The sequence below is a fragment of the Haemaphysalis longicornis genome, unplaced genomic scaffold (genome assembly GCF_048455015.1).
Source record: "Haemaphysalis longicornis isolate Haplotype H1 unplaced genomic scaffold, Haemaphysalis longicornis Haplotype H1 scaffold_12, whole genome shotgun sequence".
In the NCBI taxonomy this organism is placed as follows: Eukaryota; Metazoa; Arthropoda; class Arachnida; order Ixodida; family Ixodidae; genus Haemaphysalis; species Haemaphysalis longicornis.
Genome location: NW_027526225.1, coordinates 4,874,753 through 4,898,057, shown reverse-complemented (window position 1 = coordinate 4,898,057; position 23,305 = coordinate 4,874,753). Strand labels below are relative to the sequence as shown.

Here is a 23,305-nt window from a genome sequence, read left to right as displayed (position 1 = left end):
GCAAAAAATGAAAAAAATTAAGAAGGTCGCCTTTGAATAACAAATGACAGCCAATAAAACTTTTATTGCTGTTGTATTGTCCGTCTTATCACAGTTCATTATTAGAACATACAGTTTCAGACTTCCCGGTAAGAGGGCCGACATCAGCCGAAGTGGCCGAAGCCGAAAGCGATGCAAGCCGCCAAAAGCCGGTCGAGCCGTTGGTAACCAAAATTGTATCATAACGGTGCTGTGCGAGGCCTGTCAGTTTCAGTTGACTGCGTGAGTATTTTTCGGTGCTGATGAATAATTCCGCACACATTTCGTTTTTGTACGTAAAATGAGCAGTATGCAGTCAAGCCGCCTGCTCTAGATGGACGTCCTTTTGTTTTTGTGAGCGAAATTGTGGCCCGCTCTCGACACGGCCGCTCAACCCTGACGAATGTCTCCATGCACCGCCTTTAAAAGCATTGTTGGTTGCAGGGCTGCTAGTGCGACATTGGGGCTCGGAAGACAACCTAGAGCATCGCCTGGAATGTTCGGGACAAGTGGCACACCCGGAACACAGCATCCCAGTGAGTCTCGCCCACCGCTCAGTATGCCGTTCAACCACACCGCCCTAGTAACTTGGGTGGAGCATGCAGTCGGTGCAAACGGCGTCAGCCAGCGCTTTTGTAGGAGAGCATCGATTGCCTTGCGTGGACAGCAGCAGCGAGTTGTATGCGCCCCGTGTCAGGTCACTTTGCCTGTTGAAGCGGTTTATAGTTGGTCGTGCTACGTTTTGCGTGTGCGGCCTTTATTGGACGTGGTTAACGTTCCGCGCAGACCGAACGGTAGCTGTCATCAAAGTTCGTTCCAAAATTGCTGCGCAGTAACGACTCGGCATCTCAATTCAACCCTAGGTCTGTTCGGTAAATTCCAACCCAGCTTAGCCGGGCGCATTGTAATGATATAGTGTATCCTGCCACGTTGTCCTAAACTATAGGCCAATAGAAGAAAAACGGGTCAAAAACGGTGCAGACAAAGAAACAAGTGGGGGGGGGGGGGGGGAGGGGGAGGATAAAGGGAGGATCAAGCAGGCAGAGGCCTTCGAGCATGTTACATACAATACACATCATGTTGTTGATTGGTAGAGCAATGATGCAACAAGTAGTTGCTTGGCTGCGAAAAATTCCCGCGTCACGCACTGAGATGGGTGATCTGCACTTTATTTTCCAGCAGCACAGCAGACGATGCTTCTCACAGAGACAGATGTGCTGAAACCAAGACGAGGGGTGATATGCGCAAAGGGATTGTAATTGCATTGACGGTGCCTTGCATGCTCACTTGCCACGGGCCTTGAGCCAGGCGCCATTACAAAATGTTTCTCATGCAGCCTGCAACGTCTTGCTCGAGCGTTATAAAAAAGCGTCTTTTCTGAATTTTTGTTTTTTGTTTTTTTTCCTGTGCTTACATAGTTTTACCGCATAGAGGGCTATGCTCTCTAGCTTTGGCGCTTGCAGTGTGACCAAATTGTGCTGTTAAGCGTCCTGTGTGACCGAATCACTTGACACAAGACTCGTAGATGCGCAACTAGGTCAAAAGATGCTTCACCAACGGCGTCTCTGATGCTAGGCAAGTGGAGGATTTAGGATGCATCTCACTGAAGTGGGATGGAGGCGTATCACATTGGCAGCGCATATGATGTGTGTGTGCGTTGGGCATCAGCGGTTATGTTGCTGTATTAAACAAATCAGTGACGGCCTCCTGCTCTTGCTTAACCACCACCACAGTCTAATCTTCGGACATAGGTCTTTTGAAATGGTTTTTAGTGGTGTAAGCACGACTCGGCTCGCATTTTTAGGTGGGATAAAGTGCCACTGCCCCTTATTACATTGCTCAAGGGATGCAGGAAAGAAAGCTTAGGAGTGGCCCCACTAGCCATCGGCGCATTGGGCAAGTGTGGAAACCCTGCGGCTTTTTCATGCCCTCAAAAGGCCACTGCCATTGGCAGCAAAAGGCCAACTCGCATCTAATGGTTGACAGGCGTAGGTGGAGGGTGCGCAAAATACAACTGAAAAAAATTGACCACATCTTTCCGCGGGGGAAAACCATGGGGTGATGCGACGCATCTGGGCGGTGCTTGTTACGGTTGCGCCGACCATCGCGGTAGCAGACCTGTTAGTCTCCATTCAAATCATCGGATGTCATCGGAGCGACGGCGGTGGAGCGACTGAGCAGAGCGGCGCAGTTATCGCGTTTATATGTACCGCGCGTTAACGGTGAGGGGAATGAGAGAGAGTAGTGCATGCGCATGTGTTAACCGAGCGCTAACGCACGCTGATGCACAGCTGGCATGGCGAGGGGAGCGAGCGCTATTGCAAGATGGCGCTGCGGTGAGAGTGGCGTTACCGTGCAGCTGGAGTGGCGAGGAGAATGGGGGGAGAGGCGTGCGGATGGACGCCGGATGCATGCATGGAGGGACAAGGCGAGTTAAAGAGATGCGTCGCATCTAAAAAATACAGGGAGGCCTTTTAAAATGACGTTTTTGGCTTCAGCAGACTTAACTTGCTCTTGTGAGCTTTCCTTTCCTCCATGGATAAAAGGGACCATGAAGACAAAATACCACCATGTTTAGTTTAAATGCAGCATCTTGCCATTTTCGTTCGATTTCTGAATAAGTGGGTAGGTACTGCTGTCATTCCAAATGTTAGACACAGTAGGCACAAAATGCGACCGTCGTGTGAAGTTTGAGCGTGAACAAAAGGGAGGTTTGCCCCCCGAAAAGTTTCGAGAGACGCTAGTTTATTCTTGTAATACCCTGTGTAAAAGCATTTCAGATTGTGAGCGCTGTGTCGCAGGTTAGCTCGTGTGATAAAGCTTCGAAATGGACTGAAGTTTCCTTTCTCAAACAACCAAGTAAACGCGCACAATGCACCTCTATAGTGGTGTACACGCACACCTAAGCTCTACTAATATAAGCCGCTAGCGGGACTCTCTGCACAAGCATTCAAAAATGTTTGCTCAGGTTTAACTACATTCTACCCATACATATGAAGTACAGAGTTGTAATAACTTCTAGTACCGTGCATTCTACGAGTGCCGTTTTTCATGGGTCGGAAATTAGTCACATATGCAGGTTTGACCCTGGGAAAGGTAATTGTTTTCAGCATATTTTCTTGTTCTTCTCATTTTTGCTTAGTTATTATTTATTTTTAAGTTGTGGGTGTCTATTCAAAAACTGGCAGGTGCAACCTTTTTATTTTATTTTATTTAAAAAATACTGCAGGCCTTTTTGAGGCCCAAGCAGGAGTGGGGTACAGATACAATATTCTGATACACATTAACATTGCAAGCAAAAAAGTAAAGAATGACTAATAAAAGCAGCGCAAGGGTATAGTAAAGCCGAGGTTTGGCATACAAGGCATGCATGAAAAACATGAGGAACTGGAAAAAAAGAAGACCATTTATAACGCCATACAACAAGCAACTGAAATGGGGAGAACACAAGACCGCTGAAATTTTACATGTTAAGGAAATTTTCAATGATTGGGGTACATCATTTGAAAGAAATATGTTGCTGGGGAGGGCATTCCAATCTATTATGGTTCTTGGAAAGAAGGAATGTTTAAACTTCTCTGTACGTGCAAAAATGGGAGTTAATCTACAGGAATGGTGATGTCATGTGGGTCTAGTGGTTGAAGGCTGAAGGTAGGTAGAGGAGTCGAGCTTTAAAGGGACACTGAAGTGAATTTGTCAAGCTCCCGTTTTTGCTTGCACTGCGTAGACTGGCTCAAATTAGCACACTTTTCATCGTTTATCCGGTTGACAAATCGGTAATTATTTTACAAAGCGCGAAAGAAGAAAAACTACCATGCGCGGTTTGCGGCGGCCGCACCAACTAAGGCTGTGACGTTGGGAGGAGGGGCGCCGTGATTGGACGATGCCCAAGGTTAGCAATCACACAAGTTTCGGTTTCGGTTTCGGTTCTGTAAAACATAACCAATGGCTTTGTTGGATGGGCATTCTCAATATCTCAGTAATCATCGTACCGCGCTTCTGCCATGTTGTCGGCTGTAAAATGCACAAGATAAGCCTCCCAGGACGGCTTGTAGTCGTAGCATTCACTAGCCGAGACCTACGCAGTGCATGAACGCCCTCCGCGTACCCGCAGACGCCCAAATGTCATGCGCTTTCCCCCCATATTTGGAGCTTGCCTCCCTTATGCCTGTATCGTAAAAAGCGTGTTCGCACCAGGCCAAGGGTCTGTTCATTCTGGCCTGTGCCCACTGCCTGCAAGCAGTCGGTGCTTATGGCAACAGCACGCCAACGAGAACTCGCTAGCGCGCCAGTGCCAGCCTGCGCGCGTTTTGTGAACTAGTTCGTGTAGCCATGAACGTTGCGGCCCCAAAAAAGGTGAACTCAATATAGAAAACATCGGCGGAAAACAAAAAAGTTAACTTACAAAAAAAAAAAAGCACGTACCCGCGGGGATTCGAACTCGTGACTCGCAAAACATTTGCGGTGAATTCCTAACGCCCCAGACTGCTAGGCCACGGAGCGGGACGCGAATGTGTCGCTAATATAGGGTATATATTGTACAACCGGTTTACACTTTTATTTAGTTTTGGCATTTCAAGCCGCTTAGGTGACTATTTGTTGTACTGCGATCGTGCAGTAAGCGTCGCCCGAGTTTCCACAGTAGCTCACGTCTAGCAATTGCATTTCGTAGACGGAAAAGCGTTCGCAGATGCGTAGTCGTGCTGCTGACCGCTGTGCTTGTTCGCCCAGCGCAAAAAAGTGCTTCCCGCGCCCTAGTTTTACGCTGTACGGTAAAAATATCAGTTGATTTTATTTGCTTAGTACCTATATTGACTTCGCTGACTCCTCTTCCGCCTTCAAGAGGCCTTATATTTTCCTACTGGCGTATTAGTCAGCGAAGCGTCGCATGTGCAGCGCTTGTGTGAAGCGACCTTGACTTGGAGCTAGATACAGTGTACAAACAAACCAAGTAAAGAAAGGCCCATTCTTCCATTCACAAACGTGTCCTGGCTTCGTTTCAACTAAGCGAACGAATTGCGACCAAGCAATTTTTTTTTAACCTCCTTGATTGCGACGACCCGCCGGCGGCCGGCGGACGAGACGCTGGGCCGACTGACTTTGTCGGCCGGGGAGCCGTGCAGTAGCGCAGCCGTGGCGCAGCCAATTGCCAGCTCATCCCCTCCTGACGTCACACGAAAACGCCACAGAAAATGGGCGAGCGTAAAGAGAGGAGGACAGCGTTTTCGAATTAGTTTTTCTACTAAATAAAATCGCGTAAACGCGCCTAGAGTGGTCGAAACATGGCCTGGGGACTCCGGACTACAATTTGCGCTAGTAATCCCGCAATGTTTACATATCACTTCAGTGTCCCTTTAAGTCCTGATGCCAGAGATGAAAAATAAATTTTAGCCTAGCAACCTTAGGATCGCCGCCACAAAAAACTGGTGTGAATTGAGGCACCACCGTCTAAAACAGCAAATAACAGAGGCTTCAGGGGGCGGGTAACCATGAAATGCTCACTTTCTAACAAACAAAAACGTCACAGGGACAAGAAATAGTCCAGCATCTTTGATGAATAATGTTTGTTTGCATGGGTTAAGATGTTCCCTTTTCTTCCAAATTTACCTATCATAAGCATATCAGCGAAGAACTGATTTCTGATACAAACAAAACTACAGTAGACTCGCGATAAATCAACTCTGATAATTCATACTTTTGGATAATTCAAACAAAATTCAAATTTTTGGTTGGCCCACTATCCTTTCGATGTATTTAAAAGCCGCTTAATTCAAACCCCGTCATTCAGTTTATTCGTACTTTTTGCGTGTCCACACCTGAAAATATCTACTGCCTTCCCGTAACTATTTGAAAATCTGCATGCTTATATATTCATAACAATTTAATAAAAAATAAGCATCTCAAGCCTTCAAGGAAAAGGGTGTTGCTAGTAAACACGTTCGAAACGAAGCACAAGCAAGGTAGACCGTGATGCTTCTCACCTTTCTAGCCTTATTTACCGTTCCAAAGATGCAAATTAGAAACCAAAACAGCGAACAGGCCTCAGAACAGGTCTAAACATGATTGACTTCCTACGCTTGTCAAAGTGGTCAAAATCACGTGGGCCACTGTCGCAAAAACAAAAGGAAAAACGCACAATCAGGCATTTGCGTGTCTGCAAAAAAAAAGAAAGAAAAAAAAACTGCACGGCGGTTACGAAAAAGGCGCGCACGACATTCGGCTTGTGGACCTTACCCCTCCACTTTCTGTTTGTTTTGTGCAGTGAGGGTTTAAAAACGCTTAGAAATTATAAAAATGTGGTGACAATCAATGCCTAATCATAATGTGTGCTGTGACCGTGCCCAGGGTCATATGAGAACCTCTACCCGCCGCGGTGGCTCAGTGGCTAAGGCGTTGCGCTGCTGAGCACGAGGTCGCGGGTTCGATTCCCGGCCGCGGCGGCCGCTTTTCTGATGGAGGCGAAAAGCAAAAACGCCCGTGTGTACGAGATTTCGGCGCACGATAAAGATCCCCAGGTGGTCAAAATTAATCCGGAGCCCTCCACTACAGCGCGCCTCATCGCCTGCGTTGCGTCGGCGCGTTAAACCCCACAATCAATCAAATCAATCATATGAGAACCTCTGATAATTCAAATAAAATCCTTGGGTCCCTTTGAGCTTGGATCACTGCGAGTCGACTGTACTTCGAAAACCATCTTTGGTGCCAATGAAGTCGGTAAGAAGTTGGAGGGAGCCCTTTGTGACTTGTGGGATCATGGTTTCGTTCCGTACATTAGGGTGAAGGGGGTTAGTAACGATGCTTCCAGATCAGGTTGATGCATTGACCTGTTTGGGAGGGGGAGTCCATGAAACTTAACCGCGAGCAACAATTTCCACTAGTTGCATTGTGGGCGGGATGAAATTCCCCTGCCCCTGGTGTTGAGTGGGAACTGTTTCCCACTCCTCAATGTTGGGGGGGGGCACAAAAGGGTGATGCCGTTCACCCCCTTCTGAGTCCTCCCTGTGTGATGCTTTCAGCATTGTATACCATACTGTCCTAGAACGATGCTTGGGCATGCACTCTCTTGGCGCTCTGCATGCGAAACCCATCGGAGCCACGTTCTTTGAAATAAAGTGCTAGCTGGTCTTTTGTGTGTGTCTTGTGTTCTTCTTTTCTTTTTTGTTTTTTCAAGTCAACTGCTGCTCTCAAAATGAACTTGCGTGATCGTTCAAGGCATGCAAATGTGTTCTTCATGGTACATGTGGAGGCGATTCCTCCGCATGTCTTTTGAAACAGTATGTCCTTGGGCAAAACTGGTACCCGTTGTGTGCAGACACAATGTACAAGACAAAAACACGGAGACTGACACGAACAGCGTGACCTGCAACTTGTGTGTTGGAAACTAGGACACAGTAGAAAGGTGCACCGTAGAGCAAAGTCAGCTTGAAGGTAATCGGGAAGGAGAGGGGTTTCACTGATGTAATACATTTAATGGACAGCACGTCAAGTGCTTTTACTCAATGCTGTTTCTGACCTTCGTCTTTGCGTCAATGCACATTCGGGGGGCAAAGAATGGACTCGTCCGGCGCAGGTGAGGGGTGGTTGGAGGTGAACAGGGGAGGCCTTCATCCTGCAATGGGATGATGAAGATGGTGATGAGATGATGATTTCTGCAGTCTTCGGTAGTGCTTCATTTTTCCCAAGGTGAAACATCGACAAACCTCTTTTGCAGTGGCGTAATTAACACATAGGTGCCACGAATGACGGCGGGGCTACCAAGAGGTTGGAAAAGAACGTATTAAACGGGAGAATGAAGCCGAGTCTCTAATGCCTTCATGTGCAAAGGGAAAGTCCACCTGATTTGCAACCATATGGCTTTGAAAGCGAGTAATGCGGCGTTAGAAAAATTCACTGTTGAAGGAGAAAACCGTTCTGGTTTGGGGGCTCAAATCAAGGAATTGCCACCTTCTGAAGTTTGGAACACACACCTTGTGTTGGTGTTTTGTTTGGTTGTTAGGAATGACTCTTCCATTTCATACATCCGCTTGACTTGCGGGAGCCTGCGGGGTCTGCATGCCAGTTTTTGTTCGGAGCTGTGGTGCAGTTTTCTTCTTGTACATGTTGAAAGAACCTTGGAGGTCTAGTGGCCTTTGCTATGGCTTTGGCATGCTGTGCCCTATGGATTTGGAGCCTGTATTCCACGCATGTCAAGCAAAGGTTCACAAATCACTGAGGTCATTCAGCACTGATAGCTGAGCTTGTCTTTGTCACCACGGCCCAGTCTGTCACTGATTTAAAGTGGGCAAGAGAGTGCCAACACTGGCAGTGTGTTTGTGTGTCCGCTGACAGTTTGGAGGCAAGTTTTGGCCACGGCTTTCCGCTGAACATTATTATGTGGTGAGGTTGTTGTGGGCGCAATTTTTGTTTGAGTAGTCTGGTAATGGCACACTTTCGGTAAAATCAGAGTTGCCTCATCTGCCACCCAAGAAAGTTCGCTCTTGCTTGAGCCGTTGCCAAGCCAGTGCAGGTGTTAGCTTGTCCAAGGCGTGCATCCGCCATCTCGTTTTGCAGTAATGGCAGAAGTGCCTCAAAAAACGGGAGGGAGACAGAAGACAGAAATAACTGCCAGTGCTGTGCTCGTTAGTCTCCAGGTTGGCACTGTGTGCTACTACGGGCTGCATCGGGATATCCCACTTGCAAGGAGCATGATGGCTCAGTCTCTTGCGCAAATGCAGAGAAACGGGGCTCTGCCCTCTTTCCGCCAGTGCCAGCAGCGTGTCGTGTGAGGCTTGCGTCCCATTCCCTGACAAGATGGAAAGACAGGCTCGGTTCGTGATCTTCCATGCTCGTATAAAGGGAAAGGGGAGTGCTGGATCCCAGCCACGGGGGCTGCTTTTCAGGTGGAGGCGATATCATGCGAAAACGCCCTCCGGGTGGTGATGCTTGGGCACCGTTAAGAGATCCCCAGGTGGTTGAAATTAATCTGGAGTCCTCAGAGCCCAGGGGTAGCTTCTGCACGTGAAACCCCACTATCAGTCGGAGGAGAGAGAGTGTTTTTAAAGGCGAGTCGTGCGCGACGCTGCGCAGGCTCACTCACCCGGCGGTAGCGGCGGCAGCGGCGGCGGAGGCGGTCGGCAGCAGCGGTGGGGGTCGGCGGGATGAGCGTGAGCGTGCAGCAGGTCCTCGGGGAGGCCCGTCGGCTGGTGGGGCGGCTGCGGGAGGAGGACGCCAGCGCGGACCGGCTGCTGGCACAGGCGCACGCCCTGGGCCAGGGGGTGGAGGCCCAGCGGCAGTACCACGAGGAGACGGCCCAGCTGAGCTGCTCGGCCACTACGGCCACCACGGCCCGCCCCCGGGCCGCCCTGGTGCTGTCCATCCAGCAGGAGAACCGGCACATGCGCCAGCTGCAGCACGAGAACCGCGAGCTGGTGGCTGCCCTCAAGGAGCACCAGTCGGCCCTCGAGCTCATCATGGCCAAGTACCGCGAGCAGGCAAGGGGGGGTGATGACGCAGTGAGAGGGTTTCCGCCGCCACTGCCGCTGCCGCTGCTGCTGCTGGTTTCTTGCGCGATGCGGACATTGGCACACTCGGTCGTGAGGGCACTGGCTCTTCGTACTCGCCTTGGTGGATACTCAAGACTACTGCTGCTGCTGCCGCTGGTTTCTTGCATGGTGCACAGATTGGTGTGCTCGGCTGGCAGTGCACTAGCTTGTCGTACTCGCTTCAGGGGACTTTCAAGACCACTGGAGTCCTGAATAATACAGTCCTAACCGCAGTCTCAGGGAGTACGGGTCGCTTTCGAAAAGTGTTGCGAGTGTACTGGCTCGTACTCGGTCGTGTGGATGTGTCGCTGAGTGAGTGTAAGCTTGATCACTGGCGAGTACACAACAAGCAGTCTCGGGGGGTACGTCGTCACGAGGGTAGATGTACTTTCAATCACACGCATCACCTTGAGGGCGTGGCAGCTGGATATGTTAGAGTTCCGGTCTGACGTAGGTGAAAAACAACATTACTGTCCATGTGAGTTTGGGATTGCAGAAGAGGACCTTGGGTGTTTCAAACCTACCCGGAGTGCATGAGTGTGGTGTCGAACTTGACAGAATGTTTGGACGTTGCTCGGTCGAATTTTTAATTCCATGCGCTCCGTGTTTTTCCCTGGTTGCCTCAAATATCGGCAGCCTTAGTCCAGGTCTCCACACTAGTTCCACTTGCGCGATTTTTCCTTCTCAATTTGGCACTTGTTGTTTTCAGTGCCGCACTGATTGGTGACTTTCCGTGGAGGTGACACGCTTGTCTCTGGTGCACTTGTTGGTTCAATAGGTGTTCTCCAACCTCGTGCAGAGTCATCGTCATTCTTGCGGGCTTTTCCTCTGGAATGTGACCCCGTGGTGACGACCTGTTAGGATGGGTCGCCGAAATTTATCTTGCTATCCACATGCAGATGAACTTTTTGCGAAAGCAGCGTGTTTTAATGTCCCTGTTGGTGGTATTGTTGCAGTCCCCTTCAGTGCTTTGTCATTCACATAACACTGATGTCTGCCTATGTCATTCCTCAGGGTCTTTGTGCGTAGTCTCTGCATTCCACAAGTGTCTTTTGTGGACCCTGTGAGGTGGGGTCTAAAAAGGAGGAAGGGTTTTTCCAGCCACCCTGTGCCTTCCTTGCCAACTGTCTTCCTTGCCAAGGTCCAGCATAACTTGGGACAAGATTGCACCGTTCAGTGCCACTGTTGTTGCTGGTGCTAATGGGTGTCGCATTTAGCAGTATTACTTCCACATGGCCCCAAGCCGTAAGTGCATTGCCTTGGCCATTGGCAAGGCTGGTCGTATTCAAAGAGTCACTCATCGTGACACTTGTTAGTTAGGTTTGACACTCTTTGCACGCAGAGTCCCGCTGTTCTGCTGCTCACCAGGAACTTCCAAAAAGTGTTGTTTTACACGCTTATCATCATGAGTTTGTTCTAAATAACTCATGTGCTCTTTGTAATATCCAAATCTTTTTTTGGCTTGCCCGTGAACTGGTCGCTCGTAATCCCATTGGTTTGTGAACAGCAGCAGCATGCAGCAGCACGCAAGCCATCGATGCTGTACAAATCAATGTGTTTGGAATGCTCAACCGTTCTTATGGCTTTTGTGGTTCTGCCATATGGCGCATACACAATTTTCTCACATTTAATGACAAAGTGATACATAGCCAGTGTTACAGTGTTAGAGGATGCAGCTTTCTTTCACGTGCACGTGAGCGTAGGGAAATTTATTTAAAAAAGCATGTTCTGAACTGAGGGACTCGTAGCATACCGGTGATATTCTAATGTACTGCTCCTGAGCAGGCTTACACTATGCATTCCATCTTTAGGCCAGTCAGTGCCTCTACCATGGCGATGCCCACAGAGGAGAAGAAACTAGTTTGGCAGAATTGAGCATCCAGATAAGAGTGGGCTTTTATACAGTTATGGACTATTGGACATAAGCAGTATATCAATCAGCCTTATTTATTTGTCATTTTGGTTGGCTCAGAGCTGCTCCAGGAGAGCTCCGTACTTTATTTGCTCGTAGAATGTCTATGGAGGGAGCAGTTTCGGGCTGCCCTGGAACTGCTCTGGGCGGTCAAATGAAAGATGCCAATTATAGAGCTAGAGAAAGGCACCCAGAAAAGCGGTTGTGTCTGTGATAGAGCCCAATAGTAAATGAAATCCCATGAACGCTCCCTGAAGTTGGCCCCTGGCAATCAAGTGCTCGACTATCAGGCATGCTCGGAAACCCCGGGTGGGCTTTACGGCTGACCGTGGAGTGTGAGTGGGGAGGGAAGGGAAGCGTCTGGTGCAACAAGGCGTGTTCCCCTCGGTGCACCGTAGGTGGCGCGGCTGGGATCTGTGCGCCAGGCTGAGCAGAAGCTGGGCAACGACGACAACGCCTGCCACCACCTGGCGGACAAAGTGTGCGAGATGGCTGCCGTGATGCGACGGGCGGCCGAGATCGACGAAGGTGTCGGTGCGAGGCAGACGGAGACCCTTGTGCGCCTCTCCACCGAGAACGCCGTGTTGAGGCAGCTGCTGGACATTGGTCGGCGGGCGGGCTCCGCGGGGCTCGCCGACGGCGAGGCTCAGACCGAGCCGTCTCCTCTCCCCCCTGTTGATGAGGGGGCTCCTCAATAAAGTGACTCTCTCTTTGTGCTTTGGGAAACTGTGTGGTTCGTTTGGTATGTGAGGCTTGGCAGTGCTGCCTCCCACGTTTGCACTGGTTTGAATGGCTCTTTTGGGCAGCCCGTCACCTTTTCGTTGATGTGCACGCCTCCTGAGCCACTGGCTGTGCCCAGTCAGATTCTAGAGCGGGACTTGCCAATTTTCAGCTTGGAATGCTTACCCTTGGGGATAGGTACTGCTTGGTGTCGGGATGGTTGGTGTAACATCTTTTGAATGGATTGTGCTGGGTACTGTTCACTAAAAGGGTCACAAAAAAATTCCCTCGCACTTCCCCGAGGGGGAGAGTGTGTAAGTGCGAATGCATGGTTGTTGATTGCGCGATTACGGTGGATATCGTGATCTTAATGAGTAGTCGAGAGATCACACACACGCACACAACTACAAAGAAAGATATTTCACTCGTTATTGCTGGTACCGTTGCCCGGTCCGCCATCATCGTTATCGAGATGCAGGACCAGCGACCGCTCTCGACAACGGCGCGCGCTCGACTAATACCCTCCCGCGCCACGCGGCCGCTACACGAGCGCCCTCACGCGTCGGAATGCGGAGTGCCCTCTACACGAGCGAGAGCTCTCCCGCCCGAAGTGGAGAGGAGGCGCCCAACACCCGCAGTCACTGAGCGGAGAGAGGAGGAGGAGAGTAGCGCCCGCCGTTACGGCGAGGGCTACACGAGCGCCCTCACGCGTCGGAATGCGGAGCGCCCGCTACGCGAGAGCTCTTTCGCACGAAGTGGAGAGGAGGTGCCCAACACCCGCAGTCACTGAGTGGAGAGAGGAGGAGGAGTAGCGCGCGCCCATCTCCCCCTGTTGCTAGGGAAGACGAGGAGCGCGCGCAACCGCAGCTGTTGCTATGTGGACGACAGCGGCGGACGATTCAGGCTCGCTTAAGAAGTGCATTCGCACTTAAAAATTGGTCGCCATACTGCCCTGCGAAAGTGGATGTCCAGCAAAGCTGTTGTAAACCACTACAAATGATGATGGAGGAGGGTATGAAATGTTTCTCATCGTCTCGGCGGGCCTGTCGCTTGCGCTCGGCTAGTGTCACTTGATAAGGATTGGCGCTCTTTGCTCCCATTGTTCCGTGCCGCTGCCATGATCATTGGTCAGTTCACATTACGTGACATTTGTTGACACTGCAACAGTTCACGGGTGCCGCCATTTTGTTGTTTGCGTGTTTCAGTCGGTCAACCCTGGTAGGCTTAGCTTGCCCTCCCAGCTCTGCGGCTGTGTGCGACTGATGTCGTTCCGAATGCGAATCAAAGATAACGCGTGTAACAGCATTTCAGCAGCACAAGTGTGTCCAAAGATGTGGCAAATGCTGGGTCCTGCATAACCTGATGCTTGCGCTCGGTGCCTTGGACAAGAACTGCTCTATCTAGTGACACCAGTCCTGCCTAGCCTTCAAAGATAATCGTCAGACGTAATCTTTACGAGGAATACATGGTGGGGTGGGGTCATTGTTCACAGGCACCTTATCCACGAGGCGGTTTCGATGCTTGTTTTGTGGTTTCCTTAAAGGAGCCATGAAGACAAAATACAACTTCGTTTAATTTGAAAGAACTAGGATTCAGTATCTCACTGAGCTTCATTAGAGCCACAAAATATGTTTTTTAACGAAAAAAAAGCAAGAAGTATTTAAAAACTCAAATTTTGCGCCACACTGACGTTTTATGAGCAAGAATGAAGTCATACGGTCCAACAATAAAACATAATTTTCAGTGCGTTAACTGCACGTTAGCATTCAAGTGATGCGGTCAAATGGAACTAGAGGCCCCATTACAGACGTCCAGTTATGTGTCGTCGCGACAGGTCAGTTAGGCGGCCGCCAATCACACAATCAAGGTTCCGTGACGTCATAGAAATGTTGCGGGAAATTGGCTAGGGGGTCGCGACTGCTTCACACGTTTTCATTAATATCTCCGTTATTTGTTCGAAGATTGCGATGATATTGGTATCATTGTTATCGGGACTGAGCAGTCTTCCTAATAAACCCAACTTGTATTTTGTCTTCATGGCTCCTTTAATTAAACGAATGCTGAGCCCTATGCTGTATGCCTGATTAACCTGACACATGTGCTTAGCGTCTGAGGCCTTGGCGTCTTTGCCGACGGAGATTGTTTTTTGCCCACGGCGATGAAACCATTGGGGGGTAGAGGTGCACAGCTTGGCTGTAAAAATTGTACACATTGATGTGAGGACAGGAGGCGTCACTTGCTAAAGCCTGCACTGGTGCCAATAGACACTGACTGCAAAGAAGCAACACGAGTTTATTCCTTGTATGGATGAATTTTTATTTTTAATTTTATTTCTAATTTTAATTTTTGTATGGATCACGATTGGTTTGGACATATGCAAATGGCACTGACGAATACATATGCAAACCTCGGTCATCGAGGTCAAGGGAGCGAAATGTGTCTGCTGTAAAGGTAGCTTTTTTACTGTACTCAATATCGTGGAAAATGTTCCAACCTAAAAATAACGGTAATCAACCTGATGTCACATGAAACACATTTCCAGTTGCATGCCTTGTTTACCAGTAAAAAGTGTGCTGACACAACTGTCTGGATTGAAGCAGTGTCTGGTTGTGAAGGCCACCTGAATCATGCAGTGGTTGTGGTGACAGCTAGCACTGTTGGGGGCAGCGCAGCGCCGTTTTTTCACCTTACACCTCCAGCTTGGGGCCGCATGGGATATCTCAATGATGGTGAATGCCTACGTAGCAAACTCTGAGCACCCAAACTTGATTTGTAACCTCTGCAGTGACAGGTGTAAAGGTGGAAGGCCAAACCGCCAAATCTCAGGTCATGCCCCGACTGATGGGTTTGTTGCCTCCGCTACACAGCTGACCTGTACGCCTGTAGGGATAAGGCCACGCTGATGTCCTCTATTCCTGGTCCGCTACACAGCTGACCTGTACGCCTGTAGACATGAGACCACGCTGATGTCCTTTATTCCTGTATTCCTTAGCCAGTTTTCAAGGTGTGAAGTAAAGGGATAAGATGATGTCTTCTATTTCTTAGCCAGTTCTAGGTGTACGGCTTCCAGCTTTACTCCCAACAAACCTGATCAGCTCGTAAAGAGGCCCATTCTTTTTGTTTAATTTTTGTACATCATTCCCCAAAGAGGGTAAAGTAACAGCCAAGGAGTAAATTTTTCAAGTGGCAAATTCTCAAGACTTGTTTGCAAAAGGGGCTTTTGTTTGCAAAAACGTCTCCAGCCAGAGTGCCTTTTTGTAGGGGGATTCCTGCAGTTAAGGTTTAGGAGAAGGTCCAGTCTAACAACCACACCAATGTTTGGAAGCGTTGTAGTGGCACTGCATTGCAGGCTAAATTCATGCCGAAGTGGGATATAGAAGCATGGGTGTACCTGCTGAGACTCTCCTAAAGGGCTGAAGCATGGGCTGGGTGCAAAAGAACCGTTAGATTTGTGTCGCGAATGACATTAAGAAAAAGCGCATAGTTTCACATTTAACTATGGTGTACTACTGGAGACCAACGTTGAATTGATCTTTCGGCACATGCACCATTACCATGGAGGAAAGAAAAGGTTAGGAGAGGTCCTGACGTCGTATTTGTGAAGCCGCGCCCGCCATGTCGATGAACCCACTGAGCCCAGCATTCTTCCCCATTCTCCTCTACTGTTTCCGGTTTGATAACAGCTTCGCGGTACGGGCGGCTCGCGAAATCGAACGCAGACAACGGGAGCAGCGTTTGGGTTGGTACTGCACGGTGTTCTTTGTGTGCTACGTCTCAGCTGCGAAGAATTTCGCTTCGCTTCACAACGAAGAAACGCACAGCAAACAAAGCACCGACTGTGGCTCTCGCCAACGGTGAGCGGGGAGGCTTTTGCCTGCAGCAGCCGGCGGCGGCGGCTGCTAGCTCCGCCGATCTTGAGGTGACGCCAGTGCTGCTGCGGCCGGGATACGGGTTGGGGCCGCCTCCAACGGCGGAGTTTTCAAACTGACCTAATCTAAAAACGTTTGCCGTAGCGACTGCGCTGTGTTGCAAGCGCAGCGAGGCAGCCAGAGTCAAAACGCCGTAAAAAATTCTCCGTGGCATTTGGCCAGATTTAGCCGCCGCAGCCGTAAAAAACTAGGCAACGCTGTCTATGGGCCCAACAAAAATGACGTCACTTCCTCCACACTTTTAGCAATGCATTGAGGTGCTAGGGGCCTCTCCTGAGTATTCTTTCCTCCATGGCCATTACAAACCCAATCATCAGAGATGCTCATAAACGGTCATGACAGCAACATCATGTCAAGGTAACCTAACCTGTGTTAAATATGTTTCAGTCAGACCACGCAATTTATAACTATGGTTTTTGAATAACCTTCATTGGAGCTGACAAAAGTAAAATATGGGTGGCATCTTCCTAGGCCAGAAAGCCACTGCTCTAGCCCGGGAGATCAGGTTGACCTGATGCTCAAGGCGAGCGTTGGTCAGTGCACATTCCCACTGCTACGGGTGATAGGTGGTATTGGGTGTGTGGCATTTTGGGGAAATCGTATGGATATGTCTTGGGGTATATGTGATGCACGATGGTCGAGCTCAATTAGGCCTGTGTTTGAAGCCAGCACCATAGGTAGGCATCGCTCTAGGGGAAAATAATTCATGTACGTGAACTGTGTGGACACACATTGGCCGTACTCGCGCTTTTGTGCACATTTTGAAAACAAAACGGAAATCATTCAGTTCAAAGCGGCACGAGAGATCTTATGCAATGAAGCTGGAAAAGAAATGTGTATTCTTCCCCGCAACAGGATACGCAGACACAGCTCGCCAGGGGGCAGAGGTACATCTGGTATCGACGGGAACCCAGTACATTATTGCCGACTTCCTTCCGCCCTTTAATGAGTGGCGCACTGCCGCCCCAAAAGTCTTGGCTCGCCAGAGGGCAGGAGTACATCTGGTATCAGCAGCAACCCAGTACTGCCTTGCTGACTTGGTTCTATCCTGCAATTGGGAGCCTGTGGCCACCCCAGAAATCCCCGTTTACCAAGGGTCTGGTAAACGCAGACGTTTGGTATCAGCAGCAACCCAGTACAGCCTTGCTGACTTGGTTCCACCCTGCAACTGGGAGCCCATGGCCACCCCAGAAGTTCCCGCTCTCCAAGGATCAAGGGTACATGTAGTATCGGCAGCAACCCAGTACAGCCTTGCTGACTTTGCTCCACCCCACATCTGGGAGCCCATGGCCACATCAGAAGTCCCGGTCTTTCAAACAAGCTTCTCAACAGCTGCACTGACAACCAGCACTGCAAGGCAGGAAGTCAACCCTAGGACACATGTATGGAGCGAAGACAACCTACAGAGAGACGGGCCTTCAGTGGCCGTGGCAACCACCTCATCACACTTTAAACCTGTAGCAGGTGCGAAACCCTCTAAAGCACTTGTAAAACATGTAGATCGCGATGGATCCATACAGTTGACTGCCAAAGCATCCAGTGACGAAAGGGGGATCACGCCCCCTTTCTTGGAGGCCTCCTCAGATTGCAAGGATCTTCGGGCCTCTATTGATCGTATGAAAATGAAGAGCTACACGATAAGTGCACGAGACGCTTTTCATTTTATTTTCATGGTTGCACACATCACTGTGCCACGAAACCTCTAGTTGTGTTTTAATGAATCTGAGTGATGCCTGTGAAATTATTTGTGAATATCAGTCGGACATTTTGTGCTTGAAGGGGTGCACATATGGTTTAGACGTGGCAACTTTCTCAAATAGTGCACCTCTTTCAGAGAAGGCGAAACCAACATCGTTGACTCGTTTTGGGGCGCCACTATGGTTGCTTAAAAAACTGTCCCTTGTCGTAGCAAAAGTTTAAGAACAGGTCTTGAGGTAGTGAAATTGAGAGCCACGATCTTTCAAAGACTAGCGACAATATGCTCCCCATGTATCTTCCACTGTCTATGACGTTTATCTTCCACTGGCTACTGTAAATAATTTGGAGCCCTGATTGATGGGTGTCAATTCTCTGTGGAGGTCAATGGGGACTTCACATTCTACAACTCAACACGCAGCTCTTATAACTGTTATTGTATCAAAATTAACAGCATTGGTGGTAGTGACAATTTTCGGTAGCTTTGCAAAGTCACTTATTGCTCTGAAAAGTTTCAGGAATGAGCTTACAAATTTCCAGTTCAAAGCGTCTTCAATATTGCATTTCGATATTGATGAAGCCAGTAAATGATGTAAGCACGCATCATATTCTGGAAGCTGTCTATTCATTTGTACTTGTTTTTGGGGAACACAAAAGCCATCCCCCATCACGGCAGACTATAGAATGAGCAGAAATGCACAGAGAACAGCGCAGGTCATAGTGAACTCTTCAGAGATGTCACACCGCTACAAACTTTACCCTATTTGAACGAGCTGGAGCAAATGTACCTGCTGTATCGCTAAAAAAAAAAAGCAGCTGGGCAGAAATTGTCAATAGACTTTTATACAGACGCACAGAGGGTGTGGGAAAAACTGGAAAACAAAATGCTTTAATCTGAAAAACAGTGATTGTGCCAGTTCCCAAAGTTCTAGTGACCAAGCACAAGCCCCCCCTGCTTCTGAAGCTGGGAATTTCCTACCTAGCCAACGCACTCGTACAGCTCCTCGACCCATGCACAACTAACTACACATCGCTGGGCAAAAATCTGTAGCATTCCATAGGAATTTGTTTCATTAAAAGTGGCATCGTTTGAGCACTGTAATAGGAATCAACAATGACCCCTTATCTCCTCTACAACCCACTATCCCCACCTTTATACACTGCTCTTAAAGTAGCTTCCTTTAATTTTTAGGTAAACTTTGTGGAACTTGTCAGTCTTGCTGCTTTTCCCCCACTGATTTCAAATGTGCCATTATTTTTTGAGTCAGTCAATTAGTTCCTAAAATAATTAGAGATAACTAGTCATATTTGGAGGAACAATAGACAAAACAGTGTTGGTCATAAAACTGTAATCTTTATATTTTCCAATACTACAAACCCTGCTGAATGCAATAAGAGAATCGGCTTTTTGATGCAGCACTTGGAACTAATTTTACAGCTCATTAAAATTTGGTGGAACCAGTGGCAAAAAACCATTTTGAGTGCCCATTTCAAACACCAAGTTTAATGAGCTTTTGAAGTGGTGCATCAAAAACCCGATCTGTGAAATACGCGGAAAAACCAACCGCATTCTCTTCAATTTTCGCCATTATGCACCCCTGGCATGGCCTAAACGACGTCATTGCGGCCATGGCTGTCCTATTGGCTGACGCTGGTTAACTTCGCGGCTTATTTCTCGCATTTCCTGTGACGATCCGCTGTTGTCGGCGCTGTGTACTAACCTCCTCTATGCCTGAACCTGTACACACTGTTTTGGCATTCTTTTGTGTTTTGAGTGGGTGCGGAGTTTGAGTGATCAACTCAATACTCCCCTTTCAACGAGACCACTCTACAACAAGCATTTATTGCTTCAAAAACGCCCTACCAGCCTGAGCGATTGCTTGCGAGCGGCCAGCCATGCCTATTTTTTTGTGGCACCACACGGGAATAGACCCCTCCACGTTGCGGAGAAAAGGAGAAAACTCACCCGGCCTGTGATATATCAAAGGCCGCCGAAGAGAACACCGCGAGCCCACCCCCCCTCTCGGGGAGAGAGCGCACAGCTTTTGTCGCGTTGTCCGCGGTCGAGTTGAGAGGAAACAGTCATGCATTATTCCTCATTGCGCGTAGTTTCGGTGATAGGGAACGGATTTTTATAATTCTTGCGGGAGGAGATATCTAGGACAATAGACTTTACCCCAAAATACATTCCGACTAGTGAATGGTAAGTGCTGCAGTGTCCCTTTAAGTATCGGCAAGGCAGGGTGATGCCAAAACCATCGTGGAAGACACGCTGAGAGTATTATGAGGTGCATTCCAAGCTGTGACAGTTGCTTTTTTGGTAGTTCAAATTTTTCTAATTTTCACTTTTGAGATGTGAATTCTTTGGAGAAGAGCAGCTTTGTATAGACGTACGTAAAACATATGCAGTTGAGTAGGGGGCACAATCTTGGGTTAGAAGCAGTCGTCACTGAGAGTGGTACAAAGAGAGTGGCTTTGGGATGTTTAACATGTTCGCTGCGTCAAGCTTTCTTAAGGTCTTATTTTATGTGCGGCGTGACCCACTGATGGGTCACGCACATATGCCTGTTTCATTTGCTCCAAACGAGATGGCGCTGGTACCTTTCTTGCTGGTGTTCGGTGCGTTTGTTTGAAAGCTACAAAGCTACAAAGAGCTATAGTATAAGATACAGAGCTACAAAGCTGAAAGACACATGATACAAACACAACAGAGAAATAGGTCGCCACTCCGCTCCTTGAAAACAATAGCACCGCCCCACATCCAGTGCAATAAATAAATATATGTTTATTGGTTGCATTTTCAAACCTCAGATGGCAGCACATCACAGAGCGTTTTCGAGCGTGGGTGACCAGTGAGTCACACTGCACGCAGCTTGAAAATGTTCTCATTGAGTGCTCTGTGGGTCACCGGTGAGTCATGGCATTTAACACCAGAGAAGTATTCTTCGGGCTCTGTATAACCTCATGCAACAAGAATCGTATCTCTGCGTTCAAGTATGATGAAGATGCAAGCCCGTAACTTCGCTGCTGCATAGGAGAAGCACAGGCTGTGATCCATTGGTGACCCACGAGGCAGTGCTTGTGTTAAGCACCATAGCAAAGAATGAGAGACACGACGTCAACAGCGTTTTTGCTGCTTTTAAATTCTGCCGTGATCCTTTTACGAAAATGATTACGCATACTTGCTCAAAAAATGTGCCCACTGTGCAAGCAGCGAAGAAAGAGGAAATGCATTTAATAAAAATACCAGCTGAATACGTGAAGCAGTGAAGTTTAACCTGATGCTAAACGCTGCGTCCATAACTGACACGATCACTCTACTCAACCCTACGTGACTTGTGCTGACAAGGCACGGACCTTCTGATCCAAGTGGCCTTGTCCTCAGCAGGTACTCCGGGTGGTACCAGTGGCTTCCTGCCCGGCTTCCTGCTGGGCACACCAGACACCAAGCGCAGTCCCAGGCCATCGGAGCGGCCACCGGCCGCGGGAAGTGTCTCGTGGGCTGATGGGACGCCCACAACCCCGGGCCCGCCCACCCGGAGCCTCTACTCGGAGCCCCTCTCCTCGTCCGGGGTACGTCTGGCTGCCGGACTTGTCAATCCAGTGTTACCCAGTATTCCACACTATTATCTAGTATTACCCAGTATGTGCCACTATTACCCTGTGCTTCCTGTGTTACTGGGATTTTTTTTAGCACGAAAGTGTTTTATGCCGGGGTACAACACAAACCTCACCGACGTCATATCCGTCGCGGAAACGACATCACCAGAAAAAGTTCCATTGGCGGGGCGGGGCTAGGTTTCGAGCCCACGTTCACTCGGGCCGCAACGAGAGGTGACCTCATCGCTCTACCGACTGAGCGATGAGGTCATGGCCTGCTAGCTGTATGAACGCGCCTTACGTCCTTCCCTCTAACGTATCCGTTCAGATGGTGCTGCCATCTAGGAGAGGGGAAGCGAAGTAGTGTGTCATCACACTAATGAGCGCCGATAGTTGGCGCCTCGATAGCGCAGCGAAATCCATTCGGTTTCGTTTGCACGATATGCAAGTGCCTGGGGTTTCAATCGAATTTTCGCAATGCTCGTGTAATCCAGTTTCCAATGTTGATGCGTCTAACGGTGCCATACCGACGAAATATAAAATGGCGATATGCAAGTTCATATCGATGCACAATAAAAATTTAAATTCTCCTGTGAAGGCACATTTCACTTTCGTGTTTTACCGATTCCTATGAAAGAAGGATCAACCACATTCCTTTTATATTCCAGTGTTACACAGTGCATTCTAGCGAGGAAGCAATTGGTTGCAACAGAATGTTCGTAATTGCATCAGTGTTCACAATGGCATGGGTAAAACAAGAAAACAAAACTTAGGCTATAAAACCAAGGTGAACAGGTCTTTTGAATGGATTTGAAAGGGCACAGAATGTGGTGGTGAATTTTTGGCAGGGTGGAAATTCCCGCTGGGAGCTAGGTGTGTTAGCACGCTTTGAATAGCACAAAACATCTTGCCGCCCCTTTTGTAGTTCTCATTTTAACAAAACAGTAACGCTCTTCTGATCTTTTCCTTTTGTGTGTGTGTCTACAGTCTGTTCCTCCCTTTGCCGGTGAAGACAGTGTGTTGCCAGTGTATTTTGGCTTGACATCCAAATGCAGACTAATGCTTGACATCCTAATGCAAAAAGAAAGAAAGTGTGGTTAACTCGAATAAGTGTGGTAGTTATAACTGATGCCACTTATCATGAAAATCGGCAGCTCTTAACGTGCCTGCTGTGAAGTGCGGTCTGCATTGCAAAGCTGTGCAATTGAGAAACAGCATAAGGGAAGCAGGAATAAACTTTATTAATATGAAAGTGTTTTATTTTTATTCCCGGATGCACGAAGATTTCGCTGACGTCATATCCGTCACAGAATTGATGCCAGTACAACGAAGCAAGCGACCTGTAAAGGGTGCATCCCTGCACACAGGGTCCTCTTGCGGGGAAGCAACCTTTAGTACTAAAGAGTACGTTGTACTTAGGCTTGTTCGTTTTCGGGTTTTGTATTTTAACCGAAAGGGCTTTATGCCGAGTTACTCCAAGATTTCACTGACGTCATATCCGTCACGAAAATGACGCCAGTACACCCTTGCCGAAGTGACGCGCCAGCAGGACTTCGTTTGCCAAGCACACCCACAAGACAGCCGCCGACCCGCAAATCATGCGCAGCTGCAGATTTCACTGCGCATTTCACTTTCGTGTTTGACTGATTCCTATGACAGAGGAATGACCCACAATTTTTTGCACCAAAGATCAGTTCATTTCTGGATCCACTGTGATGGGAGGTCTTTCTTCTTAGTCCAGATGTCCCTTCACTGCGTAGTCACTGCCTGGCGGGCTCTTTTGACCAGCTTAAGCTGATTGCCGGTGTCAGGGCTGGCTAGCATGCCTTCCCACTGCTCATGGCTGGAATGGGGGCTGAGGGTTATTAAGGAAAGAGTGTGGAGAAGCAGCATAAATTTTAATTTTCCTC

At 48.7% G+C, this 23,305-nt stretch overlaps 1 protein-coding gene across 3 annotated transcripts in view; it reads left to right on the top strand.

Moving 5' to 3' along the window:
• The first annotated feature begins 102 nt into the window (after positions 1-102).
• Positions 103-23,305, top strand: part of LOC144162306 (FGFR1 oncogene partner 2 homolog) — a 33,780-nt gene continuing 10,577 nt past the window's right edge. Inside the window, exons 1-4 of one of the 3 annotated variants that reach the window (XM_077692785.1) lie at positions 186-261; positions 463-554; positions 9,085-9,488; positions 11,850-12,177. In XM_077692785.1, coding sequence (XP_077548911.1) covers positions 9,156-9,488; positions 11,850-12,149 — 633 coding nt within the window. In that variant the 5' untranslated portion in view covers positions 186-261; positions 463-554; positions 9,085-9,155 and the 3' untranslated portion in view covers positions 12,150-12,177. Of the gene's footprint in view, positions 262-462; positions 555-9,084; positions 9,489-11,849; positions 12,178-21,180; positions 21,369-23,305 lie in introns of those variants that run through there. The other 2 variants (XM_077692784.1, XM_077692783.1) reach the window with 2 other exon arrangements.